The 25817-nt window shown below is 36.4% G+C and overlaps 1 protein-coding gene across 12 annotated transcripts in view; it reads right to left on the minus strand.

Moving 5' to 3' along the window:
- The window catches only part of ZMYND11 (zinc finger MYND-type containing 11), a 124765-nt gene that overhangs the window by 20632 nt on the left and 78316 nt on the right, over window positions 1–25817 (minus strand). For 6 of the 12 annotated variants that reach the window (XM_058179757.1, XM_058179755.1, XM_058179754.1 and 3 more), the window contains 3 exons: window positions 20823–20982; window positions 13576–13620; window positions 7558–7719 (listed from right to left, as the gene is read on the minus strand). In XM_058179757.1, the coding sequence (XP_058035740.1) occupies window positions 7558–7719; window positions 13576–13620; window positions 20823–20982 (367 nt within the window). The remainder of the gene's footprint in view (window positions 1–7557; window positions 7720–13575; window positions 13621–20822; window positions 20983–25817) is intronic. The other 6 variants (XM_058179756.1, XM_058179763.1, XM_058179762.1 and 3 more) reach the window with 2 other exon arrangements.

Raw genomic sequence — 25817 nt, forward strand, 5'->3', positions numbered from 1 at the left:
TGCAAACTTCAAAATGTGGAACCATAAGAATTGTGAGCTCAAACTTTATTGACAATAAAGCTGTTATAATTAAAAGTTCTACCATAATATGGTAGAAATTTAAATGAACTTCTTAAAATTGAAAAATGTCAGTGGCACTTCGGTAAACAAGTTTACAAAAATATATGATGCAAGCAATTGTAGGAATTAATTTCTTTTTATTTTAATCTTTGCCTCTTATCAAGCAAGGGTCAAGCATAGTTAGGAAAAAATATCCGCTAGCTGCTGTATCCTCCTTATTTTGCTGCTGTACTCTGCTGTAATTCTTCCTAATGATTCTGCCTGTTTTTGTTTTTAATATTATGGGATTATGTTCATGGATTGTGAGAAATTCAGCACATGGTTCCCACAGCAATAACAATCCAAAGCCACTCACAAATATACAAGAGAAATGATGATGGAAAAACTCAAGTTTGGAATTAAGACTCTATGAATAAGGAAATGCCTTTTTTTTTTTGGCCCTACTAATATGTTTGGGGATGGGTGGGTGTAAAAAAAAACACTTTATAAAGCTCATGATATACTGAAACAATTCTGATACCGTTCTGCAACCATGCTTATGCTGTATGTGTATTTTTTAAGCCTGCAAATGCAGCCCTTTTCTGAACACAACTTAAATAATTAAAGTGTTGAATGTTGAATGAATTCTTCAACTTTGGCTGCCCTTGAATAAAAATTACTCATGGGCTTTGATGATCTGATATTATACCTTAAATATCCTGGAAGGAGAAACACAAACACCAAGCAAAACAATCTGTCCCTGGTTTAATAGTCCCAGCAATCTTCCAAAGGACAACATTCAGTAGCTCTCGTCCTGCCAGGGCTATAAAGTCCTACTATTGCTCCAATTACGATTCTGACTTCCAGCCAAGAATACCAGATGGTGTCTATCCTGGTCATATTTTAATTGAATTCATAGAACATACAATAACAGAGTTGGAAGGAACTTTGGAAATCTTCTAGTCCAACCACCTGTTCAAACAGGAGACCCCCTAACAGGAGACCAAAAAGTTGTCCAATTTATCTTGAAAACCTCTGTTGATAAGAGCATCTACAACTCCAGGAAGTAAGCTGTTCCACTGATAATTGTTCTGTTAGGATTTTTCTCCTAAGTTTGGTCTTCCACCTGTAACTTCTTTTCCTGCTCTCAGGTGCTTTGGAGCAGGGGTCTCCAACCTTGGTCCCTTTAAGACTTGTGGACTTCAACTCCCAGAGTTCTGGGAATTGAAGTCCACAAGCCTTAAAGGGACCAAGGTTGGAAACCCCTGCTTTGGAGAATAGATCAACCCCCTTTTCTCCCCTCAAGAAGACTGCAATCTGTCACCCCTAATTTTTAGGCCGCATATATTTCTACCCTATTTCCTGAACTGTTCATCCTATGAGTTAGCTTTGAGATGTCTTATCATCTTTGTTGTTCTTCTCTGAAGTCTTTCTAGGGCCTCAGTTTCTTTTTTGTATTGTGGTGACCAGAATTGGACCCAATATTCCAAATGTGGTTTCACCAATGCAGTGCCAATTCAATGCAAAGCATCCCTGAAATTAACCATACACTTTTTGCCAAGGAATACAGTATTTTGTGATAGGAGAAATCCTTCAAGATGATCCTTGATCCGGCTGCTGATTTATTTAACACCCCTAGATTGTTAGTTCATTAGAATGACTTAGTAAATTAAGGAGTGGAGTTGCATATTTTTCAACCAGCAAATGTTATTAATGGTCAGAAAAGGCACTAACCGTTTACCCTATTTTATTTTTATCATCATAACCTAATACGGTGTTCTCTTCCAATTACAGCATTTTGGACATGATTGTGCTCCTCTAATTAGTAAATTTAGTAATATTTCAGAGGCTACCCCGGACAGAGTTTCTTCTCTTTGGGAATTGAGAATTTTAGCTGAAAGCTGACTTTAAGCTGTACCCTTGTTCTGGAGATTGCTTTTAGGCATTTGATTTTTTTTACTGATGATAATGCTGACTAGCCTGATTGCCTTTTGTACAAGCCCATTAAGGTTCTTTATCTTTTTGGATAGCACCCAGCACTTAGAGGTTTCATTATGAGAAAATGAGTACAAAGAACCAATCATTCACTAGTCTTGGCTGTTTTTTAAAAAGGCCATTTCTCTGACTAAAACTCAGAGGAAATTCTATGGTTCAACTTATATGGACAAGGAATCCCCTCATCTCTGTAGATTAAGCCTTTGTTAAGTATGAGTCTGGGAAATTGAAAGACTACAATGTGGAAATGACTCAAGGATTAGAGACCTAATACACAGTCAAGGAGGGAAGAAACTTGCGGGACTTTTTCTAACAGAGGCATAGCTATGCATAACAGCAAGTTTAAGTACTCTTATCTGTAAAGCAGGGATGAATATCTTGGGATTCAAGAGGCACGGACATATTGCCAAGCCTATTTCTGAAAATCCAGAGCATGTTACAAATCAAGCCTTTGAATTATGATACACCAAAATAGCAATTTCTAGTGGCAAGATATTTTTTTTAATGGTTACAGGTATATTCAAATTTGAGGAGTCTTGCAACACCTATTTTCAGCATTTATCTCCATTGCCAAAAACAACAAAGAATACACTTAAAAGAGTTTCACTTGTTTTACTGATGTTGCCACATGATTGTCGTATTTCTCTTGCAGGTCTTAATGGTCAGAAACAAAATGGGCCCTCAGCACAAAACCAATGCAGGCAGAATATCCCAAATTTCCTACCAATTATCATAAAATAAAAGGAACAAAAAACGAGCAATAGGGAAGACTAGTCCTGGACATCTAATCATAGCCCAGTATTTCTCAACAGTGGCAATTTTAATATGTGTGGATTTTTTGCTGGGGAATTCTGGGAGTTTAAATTAACACAACTTAAAAGTTGTCATGGTTGAGAAATATGGTGAAGCATTTTCTTCTACTCCCTATGTACCACATGATGTGGCAGGGGTGTCGAACTCGCAGCATATTGTTGTCACGTGACGTATCACAACTTTTCCCCACTTCGCCAAACTGGTTGTGGGTGTGGCCAGTGCCTGACACATCTGGCCTGTGGGCCATGAGTTTGACATCCCTGATGTAGGGGAAGGTTATAATGTTTGAGCGGCTTTCATACAATGCTGATAAGATCCATTTTCAAAAACCACAGTGAGCATCAGAGGATAAGGTAAAGGTCCCTCGCACATGCGTGCTAGTCATTTCTGGCTCTAGGGGCAGTGCTCATCTCCGTTTCTAAGCCGAAGAGCCAGCGCTGTCCGAAGATGTCTCCATGGTCATGTGGCCGGCATGACTAAACGCTGAAGGTGCATGGAGCGCTGTTATCTTCTACTTGCATTTTTTACGTGCTTTCGAATTGCTAGGTTGGCAGAAGCTGGGACAAGTAACACGAGTTCATTCCGTTACGCGGAGGGATTTGAACCGCTGAACTGCCGACCTTCTGATCGACAAATTCAGGGTTTTAGCCACTGAGCCACTTCATCCCTCTCATCAGAGGATACTGGCATCAATATTCTGCTGGCATCAGTATATTCCACAGGTAACATATGGATCTGGTCGTATACTTGAGAAGGATTTGTGAGAAAGTGCATAACTAGATATGGTACACCTTTCTTACGTGGATGTTTTAAAATAAAATAAAAAGAGAAGCTCTCTGGTCTCCCCCAGCTCCATGGATTCAGTTTTTGCAGAAGAAAGAAATACTCTTCATTTCATTGAAGAAAACCATTTTTATAGGGTAGCCTAGTTAATTTCAAAGTACACTTCGGTGTTTCAAGAATGCTACAAAACCATCCCTCAACAGAAAAGCATGTGACCAAGTGGGCATCGTTCCATGGAATCCCTGGGCCAAATGCTTTTCAGCTGCTCTCTTTGCTGGGAATCTCAGATGGCATTTATATGAAACAAAAAAACAAACAAACCCTGGCACAGAGTATAATGTTTATTTGTTCCTTCTTCTATCTACCTTTTTGATGTATCTATACAGGTTACCCAGTTCTCAGCCTTTATTTGTTCTAGTGACTGACCATTAATGCCAATCTTGGTGACTGTCACTGGTATTTGGATTGTTATTGTTATTGCTGCTGCTGTTTCTATTGTATTATTGAATTGTATGACCCCTTTTTATTCATATCTACATAGTTAGATGTATCTGTTTCTATCTACCTTACATATTTGACAAATACTGCATTTTGTGGCTTAAAGGCCATAATAAAAGATTCAGTGATTGACTTCAATGCTTCCAGCTATTAAATCTGCACTATTGTCAGACTTAATTCAGATTTGCAACACTAACACCATTGAACAAGTGATAGTTGTAACGAGCCATTAGAGTTTTGGCCAGCACACCATCCATGCGGTCATGTAATCAGAATTCAAGTGATTGTGATTTGTGACCTTCCCTGCTAGCTTTCCCACAAGCAAAGTCCATTGAAGTCTTCCCAAATGCCTCTGGAAGTCGGGATCACATGAGGTTCTTGCTTAATGACCTGTGCAGTTTTCTCCTACTTTCCAGAAGAGCTTGTTGTGATACAAGTGTAGGGAAGAGTTAAAACCACAAAGGTGCTTTTGTATGGATCCAGCAATTTTGGTTAACAACATGTCTATTGAAGCTAAATTCCATTTCTTGTAACAAAGTCTCTTTGTGTGAATAAATGTACACATGTGAACAAGAAAGTGCAGGCACTTGACATTATTTACAATTTAATTCACAATGCCCAGGGGATTTTCCTGTTTAATGGTTAAAGAATGACCCCTGCTTCATTAATCTTCTACTCAATTCTCCTAGCAAAAGCATCTCAGGAAGGAAATGTTTGTATGGAATGACAACAGGAAAATGCAGAGAGTGCCTTTGGATTTTTAGCTATTGTGAACTGCCCCTGCCCCTTATGGAGGGGAGAAAGATCATTAGGAAATCCTTCCTAAAGCCAGACTTGTTTCTCAAAATAAATGCGCTTGTGAATCAATGATAGTGAAGTCTTGCATTGATATTTAAGTACTGCTGACTGAACAAGAGAGTTCCAGAAACCAATTTCAGAGACCGCCCCCTCCTGCCCCCCACCCCCAAATGATGGTGATCTGACTGCACTAGCTGTTCTTTTGCTGAGTAGCGACTGGTATTTGCCACCATTAACTAAAGGCCTTATAGATAATATGCATTGCTACACTGCTTGGGCATAACCTGGAAGGCACACCAGAGATGCATCTGGCCAACATAAATCAGGTCACTTAATGACTAGCACAGTGTTTCCCAACCTTGGTGATTTCCAGGTTCATGGATTTCATCTCCCAGAACTTACATTCACTACCCGTGTGAAAGTGGAATTCTGGGATTTTAATTCACACATCTGGAAATGGCCAACATTGGGATATATTGGACTAACAGAATGGTGTGTGTGGAGTTTTTGGCCAACTGTCATGAGCCTTGACCTTCCATACACACTTTTTAAAAGGTATAAATTTGTAATTTGATGTCAATCAAATCTGGAGGAGCAGAAGTCCTAAAATATGTCAAAATTGCCTATAGATATATTGAAAATCAACTTGCACATGAAGAATCCTATCTAGTTTTGTTACACAAATTCCAAAGATTGAATCACAAGCCGTTATTCAATCAAATCCCCCGTTTGATGCACAATCAGAAGAAAAAAAATAAATCTGATTTCCAGCACTTATCTTGCCCAACCCCAGTCGAGATAGCTAAGAAAAGTTATTTGCTGCCCATTTGCTTAAATGAAAGAAACAAATGTGGGGTGTTTATGATAATCAGTCCATGGGTGGAAACATGAAGAAAGCTGCGTAAGGAGACAGAAGTCCAATTAAGTCTGGCAGATGTGTATAGATGGGAGAAAAATGGAGGCTCTTTTATGAGTGATAACTTATTTGGGAACAAGGCCTACTTGTAAGGAAATCAAGGGAGGAAGGAAAAACCAATAGAAGAGATTATTTGTAGCTCAAGATTGAACTGTGGGGCCCTTGGTGCTCTCTGAGCTTGGATGTTTGCTAGCGCTGATGATGTTTCCTTGTTTGGTAATGAAACATCTGCAAGAAAACAACGAAGCTCATAGTGAGGAAGGAAAAATATTTGGCTTAAAAAAAGGAAAGGAGAACCAAGGGTAATTAAGAAGGCTGTTACTGCTCAGAAAGGATACAATGCGAACACCAACCCTCCCCCCTCGAAGGATTCACTATTTATTCTTATTCCTATCATGTGACTTTTACATCGATCCATTATTTTTATTAATAATCTTTCTTATAAGCAAAGATGATGTTTTCTACCTGTTAAGTTACAGCGACCGTTCAGTCACAGGTTTTTCAACACATTTTTTAGCGTAGTATATATTATGCATGTCTAAGTCAGAAAGTTAAATAGGAAAAGTAGAAGAGAAAAAGATATATCAAAATTATCATCTCTTTCTCCTCTGCTATCCCTGTGCAAACTATATCACTCTCGAAAAAAGAAATCCAGATATTATTGGATTTTTTAAGGCATTTTTTTTAAAGGGGGGCACAAAAAAAGTGATTCTGAATGAAAAGCACCTGATTTCACAGAAACTCTAGCGAAATGTGACAGTTTAATGCGCAACATTTGAATAAAATTGCTTTTCATGAATTTCATCCCACAACATTCACAAACATCTGCAGCTTAAAATATAAAGTGAAAGAGAAATAAATTTTAGATTACATTATTTAAAAGTTCTGTAAGTCACCCTCGGAAAACTTTGATTTAAAGGGTGGCAAAAAAAAAGTCATTAAGAAATAAATTAGTTAATCAAGTTTATAACTAAATCAGTTTGTTTATATGTGTACTGTATTTTTCTTAAATCGTACTGCAAAAGTTCTGGAATCCTGACAGAAATTAGGATATAAAGCTTACATTTGTTTAAATAACAATCCAGTTGTTGGCATTAGAGAAGAATCAAGAAAAATATTGCACACATCTGGATATGGTTGGGCAAATGCAGAAAGAATTTAACATCCAGGCAAGTAGAAAAAGCCAAAGTTAAGGCATCAAGTCTGGTTCCATGTTCTATGGATGTTAAGAAGGGATGGACTTGGAAGACGGAAGGCCTATGTCCATCAAGGCAATACCTCTTGGATGTCAGGGTTCCAAGTAATACCCCCATCAAAAGACATTGGACTTGTTTTGGGAGGGAGCGGGAGAGCAAAGTAGTCCTGCTAATGAAATGTATGGGAATTAAGCTCCTGTACTATTTTCTTAAGTTAGGGCCAAAGTCTGTTAAAGATTCATATGGAGAATTCTGAAACTCAGAGTTATGGACAAGAGGATTTCCCCAGTCCAATCCAGCAAAAGATTTAATGACTGCCCCATGGCAAGGATTATGGGTGGCATGCTTTTATTTGCTAATTTTGCCCAGACACACCCAGATGTCTGCATCTGCATTGAACATGGAGATTGTCCTTGCAGTAGGCAAAGCTGGATGTTTCTCCTCACCAGAAACTTCTTAAAACTATAAATAACAAAGACCAAGCCTCTATTTAGCACATGAAAGCTAAGAGGTACTCACCCTGCAAACTGGGCATTGCCAGTGACTACTGTTTTCTCTAAGCCTGAACTCATCAGATAAACACTTGGAATGATACACCCGAAAACACAGGTCACATATCAACACCTCTCCAGGCAAATGGCATTCAAAACAATACCAGTCATGAGTCTCTGTCTCCCAGTCCTACAAAAAATACAAAATAATTTGATAGAACAGTCTGTCAATATCTGAAACAGCCATGTATAGAAAAAAAAAAGCACATTTCTTGAAGTCTAGCAATGGTTAGGCATTTTAAAATATGGCACCTCTTTCATGGATTATACCTTTTGTTTTATTTTAAATTCCACTCTATAAACTTCAAGCATGCTAGTAGCTGAAAGCTTTTAGCTTCTAATAAGTGCTGAGGCTTAAATCATGGATTACGAGTGTGTCTGATTAACAGCATCTACACTCCTATGTCATGTTCCCAGGCATTCTGTCCTCCCCCCAAAGTAGTTTGTCTTACATCCTATAAAATAAAATTTCAATTTCAATGAAGCCCCAATTATCTTTACATTATTAAATGAAGGCAATGGAACTCCTTCCTCTGCTTTGGGCAAATAAATTGTGATACAGGTAGTCCTTGACTTATGCCTACAATTGAGCCCAACATTTCTGTTGTTCAGTAAAAATTTGTTAACTGAGTTTTGCCCCATTTTACCTTTCTTGCCACAGTTGTTAAGCGAATCAGTGCATTTGTTAAGTTAATAACACAGCTGCTAAGTAAATCGGGCTTCCCTGTTGACTTTGCTTGTCAGAAAGTTGCAAAAGGGATCATATGACCCAGGGACACTGCAATGGTCATAAGTACGAGTCATTTGCCGAGCACCTGAATTTTGATCACATGACCACGGGGACGCTGTAATGGTCGTGTGAAAAATGGTCATAAGTCAGTTTTTTTCAATGCTGTTGTAACTACGAACGGTCACTAAGTGAACTGTTGTAAGTCACAGACTATTTGTATTCAACCATTTGCTATTCTAGTGGTCTTCTCCAGAGTCTAGTATTTTTTTTTCCCTGAAAAGGCAAAATCATGCTCCAGATGTGGAATTCTAAGGAACATAGGGAACCTCATCAAGTGTTCATTAGAAACAGTTTTGGAAATCAGTACACCTTCTTCTAGAGTTTTGGGGTTGGTTGTTTTTTTTGCTTTTTTTTTGCTTTTTTGAGTGGGAGGAACAGGAGCTGTCATTGCTATTCCACACACAATATATGTCCATGGCAGCTGTGATGTTTCTTCTGACTGCATTCATTTATAAGTAGATTCTACCGTGGATCTTCTCTGACTAGACAGAAGAAAGAGCTTTAAAAAGGCAGCAAGAGCTGTTGAGGTCAGAGTAATGTGACAAAGTCCAAAGCAATGCAGATTTTATTTATTTGTCTCTTTGCTCCTCTCTGAACTCCCGTGGTTCCTCTATTTTTTCGTTTATTTCTACAAGCCCATGCAAAGTGCTGGATCATCTGAAAAGGCATGCTGAACACATATAAAAGAAAAATCCGTCTGTTCCTCAGAATTCACACAAGACTCCATTCTACATAAGTGTCAGGTGAGCAGGAAAATGTTCAGCATCACTTGTGATATCAATTATACATAATGGCCAGTTTTAAAGATTTTTAGCTGGAGGCTAGGACTCTAAAGGCTGCCCTGAGATCACCCAAAAGTACTTTGTCATTTGGTTTTGCTCTGATTGAATTTTATATATGTTCTTATTTCTTCATTAAAATTTGCTGACCTGTATGAGAATTTAGAATAGAACAGAGAAATATATCAGAATTGACTCATTAAACAGCTTTTTCAACCCCCAGAGCCCTGCAGCTGTATTGATCTCACAGTCTGCAGAACTCCCAACCTTTCACAGTGACAGTATGGTTGAATATTTTGCGAATTATAGTTTTAATACAGACATGAGGTTGTGGGAAACTGCACCAGGCCAAAGCAAGAACAGAACACTGCAAGAACAGAACACTGCTGCAAATTAATAGATGTAAGTTGAATGCTGACAAGTTAAAAGTTTGCAAACTTGCAGGAAGATACAAACAGAGCAGAACAAAACACAAATTAACTTTAAAATAAAGGCAAGTTCAAGCATGCTTTTGATTTTTTTCCCCATGATTTTTTTTAAACATACCTTTCGCAATTTGATTTCAATGAATCCAAATATTGGACTTGGGTTTTTTAAACATACCTTCAAATCTTTCAACTGTGTAAATGAAGCCTAAAATACGATTTCTAATAGCAATGCAGGAAAAAAAGTAAAAACTTCCTCTTTCCATCTCACTTAATTTTTAATTTTCCTTGTAATGGGTATAATCTAGCTAAATGAGCATATTTGTTAGTATCAATGTTTCTAGAAACTAGCATTAATTCTGGTGCTCTTCAACTGCTAATGCTCACATACATCTAGCTTTTACTGTCATGTATAAATATTGTGCATTACTTGATCTTAAAGTTGAAACCATGTTCAAGGAAATCTCATCAAAAAAATTCTACTTACTGGACAAAATTTAAGAGTTATATGTTACAAAGAAAAATAAAATGAAAATTCTAAGGTAGTGTTTCTCAACTTTAAGATGTGTGGACTTCAGAGTCCCAAAATTTCCCAGCCAGTATAGCAATAGCACTTAGACTTATATACTGCTTCACAGTGCTTTTACAGCCCATTCTAAGCGGTTTACGTTCAGTTTATTGCCCCCAACAATCTGGATCCTCATATAGTATGAGTATGATTGAGAAACACTGCACTAGAGGCACTTTTCTACTGTAGGCCAAGCAGCCTAATGTAACTAGGAAAACAACACAAATAGTTCTTTGGGAAGATAAAATTATTAAATATCAACATATCGGCAGTTTTATGTAGCACTTAAGGCCATGGAGATAAGCTCTCAACTGCCTTGGATAGCAAAAAGTTTTGAACTCATTCTGATCCTTTAAGCTTAAGGATAACTATAGAAATCGTAAGAGACATTGCAAGAATGTGAATCTTTCCAAAACCTGCTCTGTGAAATAAAAGCACCTTGGAATCAATATTCATTTGCATGTATTTATAATCACATGTGGGTTAATAGTGCAATTTCTTTAGATGAATTGGAAGATCTCTTGTTAAGCCGAGTAAACAGAAAAAACATCCCCTATTTATAATCAGTCTGAGTCCAACCCAGATTTTACTACTCCAATTATTTTTACTATTGGTTCTGTGCATGTGGCTTGGTGGGCATGGTGTGGCTTGGTGGGCGTGGCAGGGGAATGATACTGCAAAATCCCCATTCCCACCCCACTTCAGGGGAAGGATACCGCAAAATCTCTATTCCCACCCCATTCTGGGACCAGCCAGAGGTGGTATTTGCTGGTTCTCTGAACTACTCAAAATTTCAGCTACCAGTTCTCTAGAACCTGTTGGATTTCATCCCTGGTCCAACCTAAAATGGCCAAAAAGGTTTTCAAGCTTTTTCCAGTTCCACTGTAACTGAGACCTATAGGTTGGAGCCTCTACAGAAACAGTGCATATTATAATTTTCATTGGTATTGTTCTGTGAAATGAGTCCTTAAATGCTGAGGACATCACCCATCACAAACCCAAACAATTTTGAGGTGTATGGTGGGATGTATTTAAATGATTTTGAATGCCAGATTCACATATTTTCATGAAAAGCAAACTACCATGTATGTTAAAATAAAACCCCTCCAAGAAAATTTTTTATATTGATATATGTTGTTTTTAAAACCACTAGACCCATTTGGAGGGATCCGTTGATACTTGGTACTTGATTTTTCATTCACCCTTTGAAAAAATGTAACTTCCATTCATACAGAGATAGTTGTGTATTAATGCTCACTACTTCCACATCTATGTCTATTTTGATATATAGACATGCAAAAATATTAAGTTTGATAATGAGTTTGATGATGTAATAGTTACAAAAACTCATAATTTGTAAACTGGTTTTTTATATTTCATCTTTCCTTTCATGCTGACTTCTGTCATCAATTATTCAAGGCATATTCAATTTATAGAACTTAAGTTTTTTAGTCAAAGTACATTTCAAAAAAAAAAAAAGACATGAGTGTTTTAAATTATTGGTTGCATTATTTGCCAAAGACTACCAGAATGTTAATTTTAATTAACTTTCTCATACTGTAATCTTTTCTTCTTCTTCTTTATGGAAACTTGATTATCCAGAGAAAAAAAATCACATTCACCAAAAAGAAGCAATTATGACATAATTTTTTTTGGCATAATTCCATGACAAATCTTTTATATCAAACCAATTGAAATGAAAGAGAACTACCAGATCTTCTGTTGCTCCAGTTAATTTTAGTGGGATTTCCACATGAGGATTAGTTAACTAAATGAATGAAAAAGCAAAAATTTGAAATTCTCCACTGTGAAATCATTAATATGGTATAACTGATAGCTGGCCTATTTATATCTTCTAACTGTGCTGCATTTCAGTATTTGTAACTCCAACCACATTTATTACTTTTTCCTTTAAGTTTAATGATTTATTTATTGTGAGAGGTTTTTTTTTAGTGTATTTAGATGTTTGGTCATTTTTTTTCTTGTAGTTGATAAACAGGATTTATTAAAAAAAAAATAACTCCAAATTCTTATAAATCAGATTTAATTACTTCTGATAGGTAGATGCAACCTCACGTACAGTTTATCTGAAGCTGACCTTATCCATTTGGTTGAGTAGACTAGACCAGAGGTCTGCAAACTTGGCTCTTTTAAGACTTGTGGACTTCAACTCTCAGAGTTCCTCAGCCAGCTTTGCTGAGGAACTCTGAGAGTTGAAGTCCACAAGTCTTAAAAGAGCCAAGTTTGCAGACCTCTGGACTAGACAATTAGTCTTTTTAAAATAAGTATTCACTTATTTACTCATTATAAAGTCAACTGTGAAGTCACACCTCAAGTATAAAAGGTTAGAGGGTTAGGGTTAAGAGTCTGCAACTTCAGATTGCAACTTTATATAAATATGTATTATTATTAGAAATATATAAATTGGATTGAAGTAATAACTATGACTAATCCTATTAGTTTTATTTGTATTAGAATGTATGACACCCAGGCGCCACATTGTTCATGCAGATATGTTTGTAAAAAAAAAAATAATTAAAAAAACTTTTTAAAAGAAGTATAAAAGGGTGAAGCTTGTGCTGTGAAATTATAATACGAACTTGGTCACTTTGCTGTCATTGTGGTTAGTTGTGGTCATTGTGGTTACTGATATATGTTTATGGATTGGGCAGAGTTATATTTCTAGTGTAACCTCTACTTTAATCAAAGTAAGCAATTAAGATATTGGTTTTTTTAATTACTTGTAACTGAGAAAATAGAAATTTGGAAATAAAATCATGAAGGATAATAAATGTTAGTGTTAATGGGAAGGTTTTCCCCCACCCAATCAGTACAAATTTTGTTTTGAATTTTGAAAAAAAAACAAAAGACCCACAAACCCATATAAATTTTTGTTCTTAAAGGCTAGTGTAAAGTTTGGAAAAATCCTGGAATCTTTGTAGAGCCGGAGATGTACAAAGATAACTGCCACGTAATTTCCTCAGATGAGACAGAAGGCATTTATATAACTAACATCTGGCAGCCACTATTCTAATTACGATAAACATTAAAAAAAAAATCTCAGAGTACAAATATCTTTTTCTGTATTTGCAAAGTCTTCCACGAGATGTCATCATATCCTCCCAAAGTAACTGACAAAAAAAGAAAAGAAAGGAAGAAAGAAAAGCATTGCAACTTTATATCTTGCAGCAAAACATGTGAGTGACCACTTCCGTCTCTCCAGGAAGGAGAAAAAAAATAGTATTTTAACCAAGATGCTGCAAAAAGGAGGCTGATTTCAAGAACCAGATACAACACAGCTGATAAGCATTATTAATTCCATTATTGGAAGACTGGAAAAGCAACATGTAATCTATAAGACAGCAACAAAAAAGAGAGATGTAACAGAACGTATTTAAGACTACATAGTGCAAAAGTTGTTCACCTTCATTTTTGCAGTTGTCCAAGAGAAAGGCTGCATGCTGTAGGCCTTTCAAATAAAGAAAACAGAACAAACAAAAAACAAAAAAAATATGGTCTATGTTATTAGAACCCATGTGTGGAACATAAACTAAAACCAAGAGGAAAAACATTTATTATTATTATTTTTTATTTTGTCACAACAGTATATATAAGCATAAGCATGAAGTAACTATATAATATATAAGCATATATATGAGTATAAGTATGAAATAACTATATAAATTGGATATAATGGTTCTTAAAGACCTCTTAGGAACGGAGTGAGGTCAACAGTAGACAGTTTTTGGTTAAAGTTTTGGGGATTTTGAGTAGATACCACAGAGTCTGGTAGTGTGTTCCAAGCATTAATAACTCTGTTACTGAAATCATATTTTCTGAAATCAAGATTAAGCTTACATCTATTTTTTGCTCTTGTATTGTTGTGACTGAAGCTGAAGTAATCCTCAACAGGAAGGACATTGCAATAGATGATTCTATGAGTTAAAAATAGATCCTGTCGAAGGCGGCAGAGTTCTAAGTTTTCTAAACCCAAGATTTCAAGTCTGGTGGTATAAAATATTTTGTTATATTCAGGGGAGCGGAGAATTCTTCTTGTAAAATATTTCTGGACACGTTCAATTGTATTGATGTCTGAAATGAGATATGGGTTCCAGACAGACGAGCTGTATTCAAGTATTGGTCTAGCAAATATTTTATAAGCTCTGGTTAGTAGTATAGTGTTTCTGGAGAAGAAGCTATGTAAGATTAGGTTAACAACTCTTAATGCCTTTTTTGCAATGTAGTTGCAGTGGGCTTTGGAACTTAGGTCATTGGATATGAAGACTTCAAGGTCTTTGACTGGGTGGAGATCATCTGTAAGGTAATGTTCGTCAAGTTTGTATCTAGTGTTTGGATCCTTTTTTCCAATGTGTAAGACAGAGCATTTGCTGGTTGAGATTTGGAGTTGCCAGGTTTTAGACCATTCTGACACAAAGTTAAGGTCTTTTTGAAGAGTAGCTGTATTATTGGTAGTGTTAAATAGTTTGACATTGTCAGCGAAGACAACACAATTACTTTTAATATGATCACAGAGATCATTAAAGTATAATATGAAGAGTGTTGGTCCAAGGCCTTGGGGAACGCCGCTATTGACAGGAACAGGATTTGATAGGGCACTGCCTATTTTGACTACTTCTTGTCTGTTTGACAGGAACGCTGTTATCCAATTGTGGAGGGGTCTGGAGATGCTGTACGATTTTAGTTTTAGGAGAAGTTTGTCATGTACCACTGAGTCAAAAGCTTCACAGAAGTCTATGTATATTGCATCTATTGTTTTGCCTTGATCAAGATTTGTAGTCCATATGTTTTTGCAGTGAAGAAGTTATAAGTTACATGATAATTTTTTTCTGAAACCAAATTGTTTATTAGAGAGTAGATTGTTGTTTCTAGGTGGAGGGTAATGGATTGGTTGATGATAGATTCCGTAATTTTACAGGTGACACGGCATAGAGAGATACTTTTCAACTAAACTGGGGTCTCCTTTTTTGAAGACAGGGATGACTGCGGCTAGTGACCAAATTTGGGAAGGGAACTGGTCAAACAATGTCGGCTGGCGGCCCCCAGGAGTAGGGCCTTCTCTGTGGGAGCATCGACGCTCTGGAATGAACTCCCCCCTGGTCTACGTCAAGTGCCTGATCTTCGGACCTTCCGTCGTGAGCTAAAAACATATTTATTCATCCAAGTGGGACTGGCATAAAAGGATTGATTTTAAATTGGGTTTTAGTAATATTTTAAATTTTAAATTCATTTTAATTCTGAGCCATTTAGTAATTTTATATTTTAAATTCGTTTTAATTGTATATATTTTGTATTTTATTCTGGCTGTACACCGCCCTGAGTCCTCCGGGAGAAGGGCGGTATAAAAATTTAATAAAATAAATAAATAAATAAATAAATAAATAAATAAATAAATAAATAAATAAATAAATAAATAAATAAATAAATAAATAAATAAATAAAGGCTTTTTCAAAGATTATGCTTATATTAGTGGAAAGCTTTTTTAAGAAGTATGCACATAGTCCATCAGGTCCTATAGATAGGGATGGTTTCAGTTTGTGAAGAGCTTTTTCAACATTTTCTTCAGTGAAATCTATATGTGTTAGGTCATTTTTGGTGCGGTTGGGAAATTTCGGGTATGAGCCAAAGACTGAGCCGAAGAATGTGTTAAAGTGGTTTGCTTTAAGGGTTTCATCATTATTTTCTTTGCCGTTAGGTTCTTTTAATGGTGGGATGGATCTCGAGTCATTAAGTTTGTTATTCACAAAATTATAAAAAGCACAATTAGAATTTGTGCGCAGAAGGTCTTCTTCTTGCTTGCTGTGGTAATTTGTGCATTCAATTTTTATTTGGTTGCATATATCTCTGTAGCGGTTTTTGAAATTAGCTACATGCCCCTTTTTGTTTTTTTTCCAAAGGGATTTTTTTTGGGATTGAAGCTTTTTTATTGATATGGGTAATTTGTTTTTCCTGATTTTGGTGGTGGTTTGTGGTATGTAGAGTTTAATGACTCTATTGACTTCGACTAGGAAAACTTTGTAGTGGTCTTCAGCAGTGATACAGGTTGAGAATAGATTTTGCCAGTCAAGAAATGAGAGGTAGGTGTTTATAAGGTCATAGTTGGCTTTTTTGAAATTGTAGATTGGAATACTGTTATTATGATGATTTTGTAAGGGCGTATATTGAGGCAAAAGTGTATCATGCTGTGGTCACTGTTGAAAAGGGTTCTTTTATTTGTAGCCCATAAATTGAGTTTGTGTTATTGCAGAAGATGAGGTCAAGGCAGTTGTTGAGTCTTGTATTGTTAGTTACTAATTGATCAAGACTTAGATTTGTAACAGCATTGCATAGGGTAGCATGAATGGATTCAGTTGTAAATTTGTTTGTTATCCAGTTAATAAGAGGTAGATTGAGGTCACCCAGGAAGATGAGAGGATATGGGCAAGAGGTAGCCCAAGATAGTAGTGAGGTTAATTTGTTCGCATGTGCAATGTCGTAGTCAGGGGCTCTGTAGCATAGTAGGAATCGAAGTGTGGTGTTAAGGGATAGGTCGCATACAATAGTTTCTGGGATAGCTAGATTATGTGCAACTTAAACATTTTTTAGATTAAGTGATTTTTTATGAAAGATAGCTACTCCACCTCCTCTGTGGATTTCACGGTCTAATCTAAAAACGTGGTACTCTTTGTCTGAAATAATGGAGTCAGGAATGGATGACATCTATTCCTATTACTAAGTATTACTTACATTAGTATATTATATACTAATTATAATATAATATAATATAGTATAGTATAGTATAATATAATATAGTATAGTATAAATATACTTGTATATTAGTATATATAAGAATATTAGTATTACTAAGTATAGATATAATAATATATCTATTCTAAGAGCATCCTAACTTATCAAATTTTCCCAAATAAACTTTATGGACTGGTTCCTCCACCCCCCTCAATATTTTCTAAAAGCTCTATGTTTGGAAGTTCCTGAAAGCTTCCAAGCACTTAACCTAATTAGGAAAACACACTCAAAAAAGAGGGGGAGCAAAAATGGTTCCATGTTTGTAGTTTTCCAGCTTAGTAGACGGATTAGCATTCTCAGTTAATAGCCCCTGGGAAGAAAATGCTTATATCATAATATCCCACAATGGTGTCAAACCTTAGAAAAATCCAAGAAATGTTTGATTATGATCAGGGACTTAATTGTCTCACAGTTTGTAAATAAACCGTATTATTATTAACTCTCTGTCCCCCCTTAAAATATACTACCGTTATTTATGGAACTACTTTTAAGCAATTCCAAAATATATACTAGAATGAAAATTAGAAAATCAATTTTATGTGCAAGAGTGAAGATTTTGCAGAATCAGTTTACTAGAAGACAGAGAGAAATAAAAAAATTATACTGCCATTACAGAAAGTATTCCAACCCTAAAGGAAATGGGGGTCATTTTATTTTCACAATATATTAATTCTTTATTAAAAAGAAGACTGACAATTACAAAATTCAGGTATTCTGGTATCATTAGTATTCTGGTATCATTAAAAAAATCTAAATATTACAAGCATACCCAACTTTGAGTGAACATATCTTTCTAACCATGTATCTGGGAAGGTATTTTCAACCTTGCGTGAAGTTTGCAATTAGGACAGGGAACATATATAAATTTAATAAGGGCAAGTGGATCTCCATCATGGATAGGGAATGTTAGTTATAACCAAATTTATTTGAGTTTAGGGCTTCTTCAAATTCTGCAAGACTACTCTTACATTTTATTTCTATTTTTAAATTCCATTAGCTTGGGTCCATTTTTATACATGCCAGCAACTGGACTGCAGTTAATATATTTATGATTACAGAGTAAGTAAATCATTAATCTTTTCTTAAACTTAGTTCATGGGCATTAGAAAGCTATCTAATATTAATGAACCTAAAATATATCTCTGTGATTACAAGAAGAGCTGATAATATTTAAAGGTCAGCAACAAGGTGGTTTGGACAAATAAAAATTCATAAACAAATAATGACGGAAATGATGATAAAAAAAACCTTGATGGAATCTGTAGTACTTTTCTGCAATGAGCTGAAATTTGATGTTGTTTTTGGTAAAGGGACGAGACCAGGCAAATGTTTAGAGGAGTTCCAGTCATATAAAAATAAGCTTTGTTAAACTAAAAAAATATGCAAATCAACCCATTACAGAAGCTACGCACAACATATAACATTTTTCATTTCTAAACAATTTAATTATATGAACCCAAGAGATACAAGATATATTAGGCCTGTACCTTTAATAAATAGAAACCTTAAAGTGCAATATTTAAATGTAAATGAGAAGAGAAAGTATCTCCCATTCTCGTAGATCTAAAAAAAAATATTCAAGTCTTTTAATTAAGAGCAGAATTGTGCATATTTTACAATTTATGCAATGCAAAAATTAAACTGACTGCAGAAACTGGAACTGGGAATCTTAATTCATTAAATCGTTTCATGCATAATGAAACTGTTGAAAACAGAACACAACTCAGTTAAGATTTACATTAGTAAAGGAACAGCTACATTTCCAAGCCATATAACATATACTGGCCTTTGGGGGGACCAGTTGTAGCACATTCAGTATGAAAATCTGAGCTAACACATGAACATTCACTTGATTTATATATCAGCTTTTCCATGTGAAGAATTCTGACTAACTTGGCATAAAAATCCGATTTATGCATGCGGTAGAAAATATCTACAACTCTGATTACATGAAGTATACCTGCTATCATATATGCTATTGTTAAACCTGTTGTTTCAGTTTGTTACTCTTAAATCTACAGTATGTAGTTGTACGCAACAGCTTTATGTGGCACAATACATATCTAAGGATATTTAAATTAGGCAAAGAACATCTCTACTAAAATCTTCTACTTTATGTATTAAAAATAGCATTTATATTATAAAGTGCCAATTCTCTTAATTTAAGTTGTAAGAGCTAAAAGCTCTCTTTAAAAACCGAATAGAAACAATTTTTAAAATATTATTTTTTCCTGTGTATGCTTGAATTATCCATCTCTCAAGGCAACTGATTTACAAATAAATTTACAATCTAAATTTAAGATTTCATGCTTACATGACCAAATTTAATTAAAAACAAAGTTAAAATAGCTATCTTTTCTAATCAGGCAGTGCCTCAATAAAATAAGATTTCATAACTATTACCAGTGTACTGTTATACCGAAAAAAATTATAACAATACTGGGGAAAAATTAAAAGTGTAAAGTCACAGTTGATATCTTTCTACTATAAATTACCAAATCTGATTCACAGTAACAATGCATTTCCAAATTATTCAGAATAACTAACAATTAAAGCATTATTTCTATAATCAATGTCATCAGCTTTGGATTTGCTAGGGAAGGATTTGGAGGCCCCCAGCTGGTGTTTGTGGCTTTTCTAAATCAACTGAAGGATATCTGAAAGATCTTGATAGAATTAATTTAACAGTACATCTTAGCCCATGCTAATTTTTCAGATTTATATGAAAATAAAATTAGTTATCTTAGTGTAAGCCTACAAACATACAAAGCTTCCTAAACTTGGGCTTTAGAAGATACCCTGAAGATACCGTTCCATGAATGTTTTCAAAGAAAAATAACTTTCCAAGATTTTCAAAATTAAGCATTTTCAAGTTACAGGTAATCCTCCACTTACGATCAAAATTGAGCCCATTTCTGTTGTTAAGTGAGGCATTTGTTAAGCGAGTTTTGCCTCATTTTACGACCTGTCTTGCCACATTGGTTAAGTGAATCACTGCAGTTGATAAATTAGCAACCATGTTGTTAAGTGAATCTGGCTTCCCCATTAATCTTGCTTGTGAGAAGGTCGCAAAATGGGATTACATGACCTTGGGACACAGCAACAGTCACAAATATGAACCAGTTGTCAAGCATCTGAATTTTGATCATGTGACCATGATGCTGCAAAGGTCATAACTGTGAAAAACAATTGTAGGTTACAGTGCCATTGTAACTTTGAACGGTCACTAAGTGAACTGTTGTAAGTCAAAGACTACCTGTATCCTACTGAAACAAGGTTGCTGTGGATTAAAATAACAATTTATTTAACAATCCTCTTTCACTTATTTCTAAAGCAAGAAACAGGACCCATATGACCAAATCTGGGCGCTGAAGTTTCTCAACTAGAATGCCAAATAATTTTTTTCATAAACTGTTTTGGATTGCATCTCTTTGATAAATACCTTAATTGCTATGCCTTGAAATTAATCTATGTCTAAAATGTATGTTTATAAATATCTATATTCATTAGGCTGTATTTTTTAAAATGCACTTAATTCACCTCTGAAGCTGTTACACAGGTAATAATTATCTATTCTGTGCTACATGATCTATTCTGTGCTACATGATAGCTACACGAGGCAATTAAGAAACCAGCTTTCTACCTCTTTTTACATTTTAAAAATAAAATGTAAAAAATGTAAAAATAATTTTATTTTTGTTTTTTTATTTTTCTGAGACTCTGCACGTAAGCCAGTTGTCAGGTCTGGATGCCATATTTTGCACTAGGCCTTCAGACCTCCTTGGAACCCTGACACCGGTACTAAGAATTCCAAATCAATATTCCAGGAAATGGTGATAGAAACACTTATCAGAAAATATACTCACAATCTCATCCCCGGGCAGCCAGTATCCTTCTTGCTCAATGCCAGCTTTTGAACCTTTGCATCCCACTGTCAGGGTTTCGACAACAAGACCATCCTTCACCGCTAAACTAAGCTGACGTGTGGTCTCCTTGGGATGCATTCCGTGAACCCGAGACATATATCTACGAAGAAAACAGAAACAAATGCTTACAAAATCATCATGAGTTTCTGGATATCTTTTGTGGTCTTGAGTTCAACAATTTCAAAATTACATAACACAGTCTGGCTCTTTTCACTTCTATTTATTTTAATATCTCTTAACATTTTGCACTGAATATACATTATCAGTTGCAAAAGGTCATTTTAAGCTCCCCTGAAAAAAAAAAAGACAGAATACATAGAATTAAAATCTTAAAATTTTAAAGTCAAGGCTTCCCAAGCTAGATCACAATTTAAATAGCTAAGCAAAGAAACAATTTTAGTAAACCTTTCAATGCAAAATAATGTGCATGTTATGATGCAGATGGGTTTCCTCCCCCAAGAAATTCAGACTTTGCTTCAAGGTAAGATGTTAAAGGAAGGGACAAATGGAGAAACCGCACAGTATTTTTCTTCTCATTTAATCACTGCTTATCAGTATAAATTCAAGGCTCGAGATATCATGCCACCTGTTTTGAGAGCCACAGTTCTCAGCACAGAGGGCAAGGACTGCCAAAAACAACTAGCATAATAAATTCTACCGAAGAACTACTGATTGAGAACTCATTCCCCTAAGTCACTTGGGACTGAAGAAAGAGGGAGACATCAAAATCTTTACTGTAATTCATTAGCTAGAAAGTCACTAAAAAGACAAATGGGAAATCGGCAAATAGCTACAGTAATTCATAACTGAATGTATGCTAAAGCAGGGGTCTCCAACCTTGGCAACTTTAAGCCTGGAGGACTTCAACTCCCAGAATTCCCCAGCCAGCTTTGCTGGCTGGGGAATTCTGGGAGTTGAAGTCCTCTAGGCTTAAAGTTGCCAAGGTTGGAGACCCCTGTGCTAAAGTATTTTAAAAGACAAAATATTTATACATTTAATTTTTCAGAACTTTAAGGCTATCCAACTCCAAAATGATTCTGGGATCTCCATGGAGTTCGAAGAAACAATAATACAATCCTATCTTATTGTATCCTATCTTAATCCTATCCTATAGCACTAGCACTTAGACTTATATACCACTTCATAGGGCTTTACAGCCCTCTCTAAGTGGTTTACAGAGTCAGCATATTGCCCCCAACAATCTGGATCCTCATTTTATCAACCTCGGAAGGATGGAAGGCTGAGTCAACCTTACCCTAGTGCAGGGGTCTTCAAACTTGGCTCTTTTAAGACTTGTGGACTTCAGCTCCCAGAGTTTCTTAGCCAGCTTTGATCTGGGAGTTGCAGTCCACAAAAGAGCCAAGTTTGCAGACCCCTGCCCTAGTGTATCCTTATCATACACTAAGCTACACTATCCAATCTTTCCTATCCTATCTTAATCCTATCCTAGTCTAGCCTGTCCTATCCTATCCTAATCTTATCCTATCCTATCCTAATCTTATCCTATGCTAAGCTACACTACACTACGCTACGCTATGCTATACTACACTACCCTACCCTTATTTTATTTTATTTTAAAGAAACCCATTTTGGTGTAGTAGTTAAGGTTCTAGTCTAGAAACCAGAAGAGTGTAAGTTCAAAAGCCCCACTTCTGGCCCAAAAGTCAGCTAGGGACTTGGAACCAGTCGTTCTCTTTTAGCCCAACTCACTTCAGCGTGTTGTTATTGTCAGGAAAATAGGAGGAAGACAAAGTATTTATATTTTCGTCTTGAGTTACTTGTATGGAGGCCCATATTAAGCAACTCCTAGCAGTTCACAACATCCATAAATCAATAAATAAAACAATCGTAAGTAAAAAACAAACGAAGAAAAAACCCCTGTGCATAATTGTCCCTCTGGGGATGCCATACAGCAAGTTCACTTACTCTCCTTCCATGCCTTCTAGTCATACAATCCCAGCACCTCAGTAGAAAGCTTAATGGCCTTCTAAAGGTTTCTAAGGTTGGGCCATGAAATTGCCAATGAGGCTGTGTTCTATGAGGTAAGAGCAGCCACAAAAAAGCAATGCTTCTGAGATCCCACTAGATGGCAAGATTTTAGGTAGGGAACCTGCAACATGCCCGCCCTACCTGATCTAGTGAGATAAGCAGATATTCTGCTGCAAATAGGTACTTGAAGAACTTTAAAGTAATAAACAGTATCTTGAATTGCAATCAGAAGAAAAACTGAAAGCCAGAACAAGGTCATGCAACAAAGGTATAATATAAGCAAACTAATGGACACCCAATACTGTGTGCACTCTGGACCAATTGTAACTTCCAAGTGGTCTTTGAAGACAGCTGTATATAAAATCTTAAAATTTTAAATTCAAGGTTTCCAAAGCTAGAGCATAATTTAATTAGCTAAGCAAAAAAAAAACAATTTTGGCAACACCTTTCAATGCAAAATAATGTGCATGTCATGGTGCAGATGGGTTCCCCACCCACACCCACACCCAAAGTCTGACATTCAGACTTTGCTTCAAGGTAAGATGCTGAAGGAAAGGACAAATGGAGAAACTGCACAGCACTTTTTTCTCATTTAATCACTGCTTATCAGTATAAATTCAAGGCTCGAGATGTCATGCTGCTCCTTTTGAGAGCCACAGATCTCAGCACAGAGGGCAAGGACTGCCAAAAACAACTAGCATAATAAATTCTACCGAAGAACTACTGATTGAGAACTCATTCCCCTAAGTCAGTTGGGACTGAAGAAAAAGGGAGACTGTAATTCATTAGCTAGATAGTCGCTAAAAAGACAAATGGGAAACCAGCAAATAGCTACAGTAATCCATAACTGAATTAACTGAAATAACTGAAAAACTAAAGTGTTTTAAAAGACAAAATATTTATACATTTAATTTTTCAGATCTTTACGCTATCCAACTTCCAAGTGGTCTTTGAAGGCAGCTGTATATAAAGCACTGCAATAATTTGACCAGGATTAGGGTGAGTGACATTGAGCAAGCCCCCACCCCCTCCCCCAGTTCATGAAAGGGAGAAACTGGTGCATAAGACAGCCTATGCAAAGGGCCCGCATAACGGTTGCCAATTCTTCATCAAGCAGGAATTGTGAGTGCACACCAGCATAGCCTGGGACAGGTGCAACTGTCATAACCCCTCACAGCCCTGATAAGCAGCCCCACTCAAAACACTTTCAACGGAACACTGAGGTACAACCTGTTCTTTATGCATCCGGACAACTCAAAGAGTGAGTGAGTGGGCTTCAGGACCTCTTTTATCCCTCAAATCCTTGCTTTGCTTTGATTGACAAAACTAGTGGCTATTACTGGTTAATTTACAAGTCTGGTAGCTATTGATTGAATTTGAGGAGAGGTTTCCCATGTGCTGAGGCTTTTGTCTGGTTCAAGTGACATTTTTCCTGTTTCTTTAACAACTTGATTCCTTTTTAACTATCTCCCAGAGGGATTTTTTTGAAAAGATTCCTGGCTTTTGTCTACCGGTTTAAAAGTCTGCTTCATTGTTAGGTATGGCAACTTCAGCCTAGACTCATACAACCCTGTCCAGAGTCAAAGATGACAAAACAGCAGACTCTGGGGACCAAGACCCAGAACCAAGCCATCTTGCCACGATGATATCATACGCTTACTGTTGGATGACTTCACCCAGCAGTTTCATATAGATATTAAATATAGGTAAAAAGACTCAAGCCGAGGTACCCCATGCTATATGAAAACCTGTCTGAAGAGGGAATAATGTACCATTTTTCTACAGCAAACCTTCCTCTGACTGAAAAGGGGCCATGTGATACCTCTTATCCCTTGAAATAAAATTAGTTTTTAAAAATTGCTCCGAAGAGTCAGATGCAGAAGCAGAAATGGCCTATTTCCTAGAAGCCATTATATGATGATTCTTAATTGACAGGACCAAAGCAAGCAGCATCTAATTCGAACAATATTGAAGAAATCTATACCAGTTTCCTATTCAGCTGCTGTTTTAAAAACTGCCATGTTTTACTCTCCTCTATTAAGCCTCCTTTGAAGTTCATTCCAGTTCCTTAATGTGCAGCAATTTCTTCTAGCCTGTCTTATTTATTTTATAACCTTGCAAATCTTGAACTTGTAATTTCTAGGTGGCTTACAAAATGAAAACACGGAATATCATTAAAAATTATTACAATGCATTCAGAGCCATTCAAAAATTGGTTCACAATCGGAATCCATATATATGTCATACTTCATTAACAGTCTGACCCCAATGCTGAAGGAGCCAGCTCTTCAAATCTAAGAGCTAATAGCATTAGGCTGTTCAAAACTCAGGGGATACTGATCCACACCACCAGAGCTATGAGGGAGATGATAGTTATTTAGTCTGGGTAATGAAACATCTACATGAAAACAACCACAGTCAGAGAGCACCAAAGACCCCCCAGAGAAGACATACTTCTTCAATCCCATCAAAATGACAGTTTCATGGAATGGACTTGATTGCATCCATCCTGCTGTATCTGGTGGGATTCATGGATATAAGTATGGGTAGATGGCTCCACAAATAGTTTGTGTACTATATATGGCTTTAAGGCAGGGTTGTCAAATTCAATCCCATTGCGGGCTGTATCAGGATTTTGTTTGCCACTGGGGGGCCAGGAAGGACGTGGCCTGGTCACGGCCGACTGGGTTGGTGTGGCCAGGGTAACCAGGGTAGCACAGGCTGATCCTTCACCATCTCTGGGACGGCCCCACGGGACAACTCTGGGCCTGTTGCATCTGGCCCACATGTTTGATGTGTGCTAATTCTGGTGAGGGACTGCAACTCCATCCAGAATCAAAAATGAGCTGGCTGGTTGAGTTGAAGCCCATCCATACTTCACAGTTTCTAGACACTGGGAAAACATCTTGACAGCATCACTTAAAGAACCTGTTGCAGAAATATAGT

Source organism: Ahaetulla prasina, chromosome 4 (genome assembly GCF_028640845.1).
Source record: "Ahaetulla prasina isolate Xishuangbanna chromosome 4, ASM2864084v1, whole genome shotgun sequence".
Taxonomy (NCBI): domain Eukaryota; kingdom Metazoa; phylum Chordata; class Lepidosauria; order Squamata; family Colubridae; genus Ahaetulla; species Ahaetulla prasina.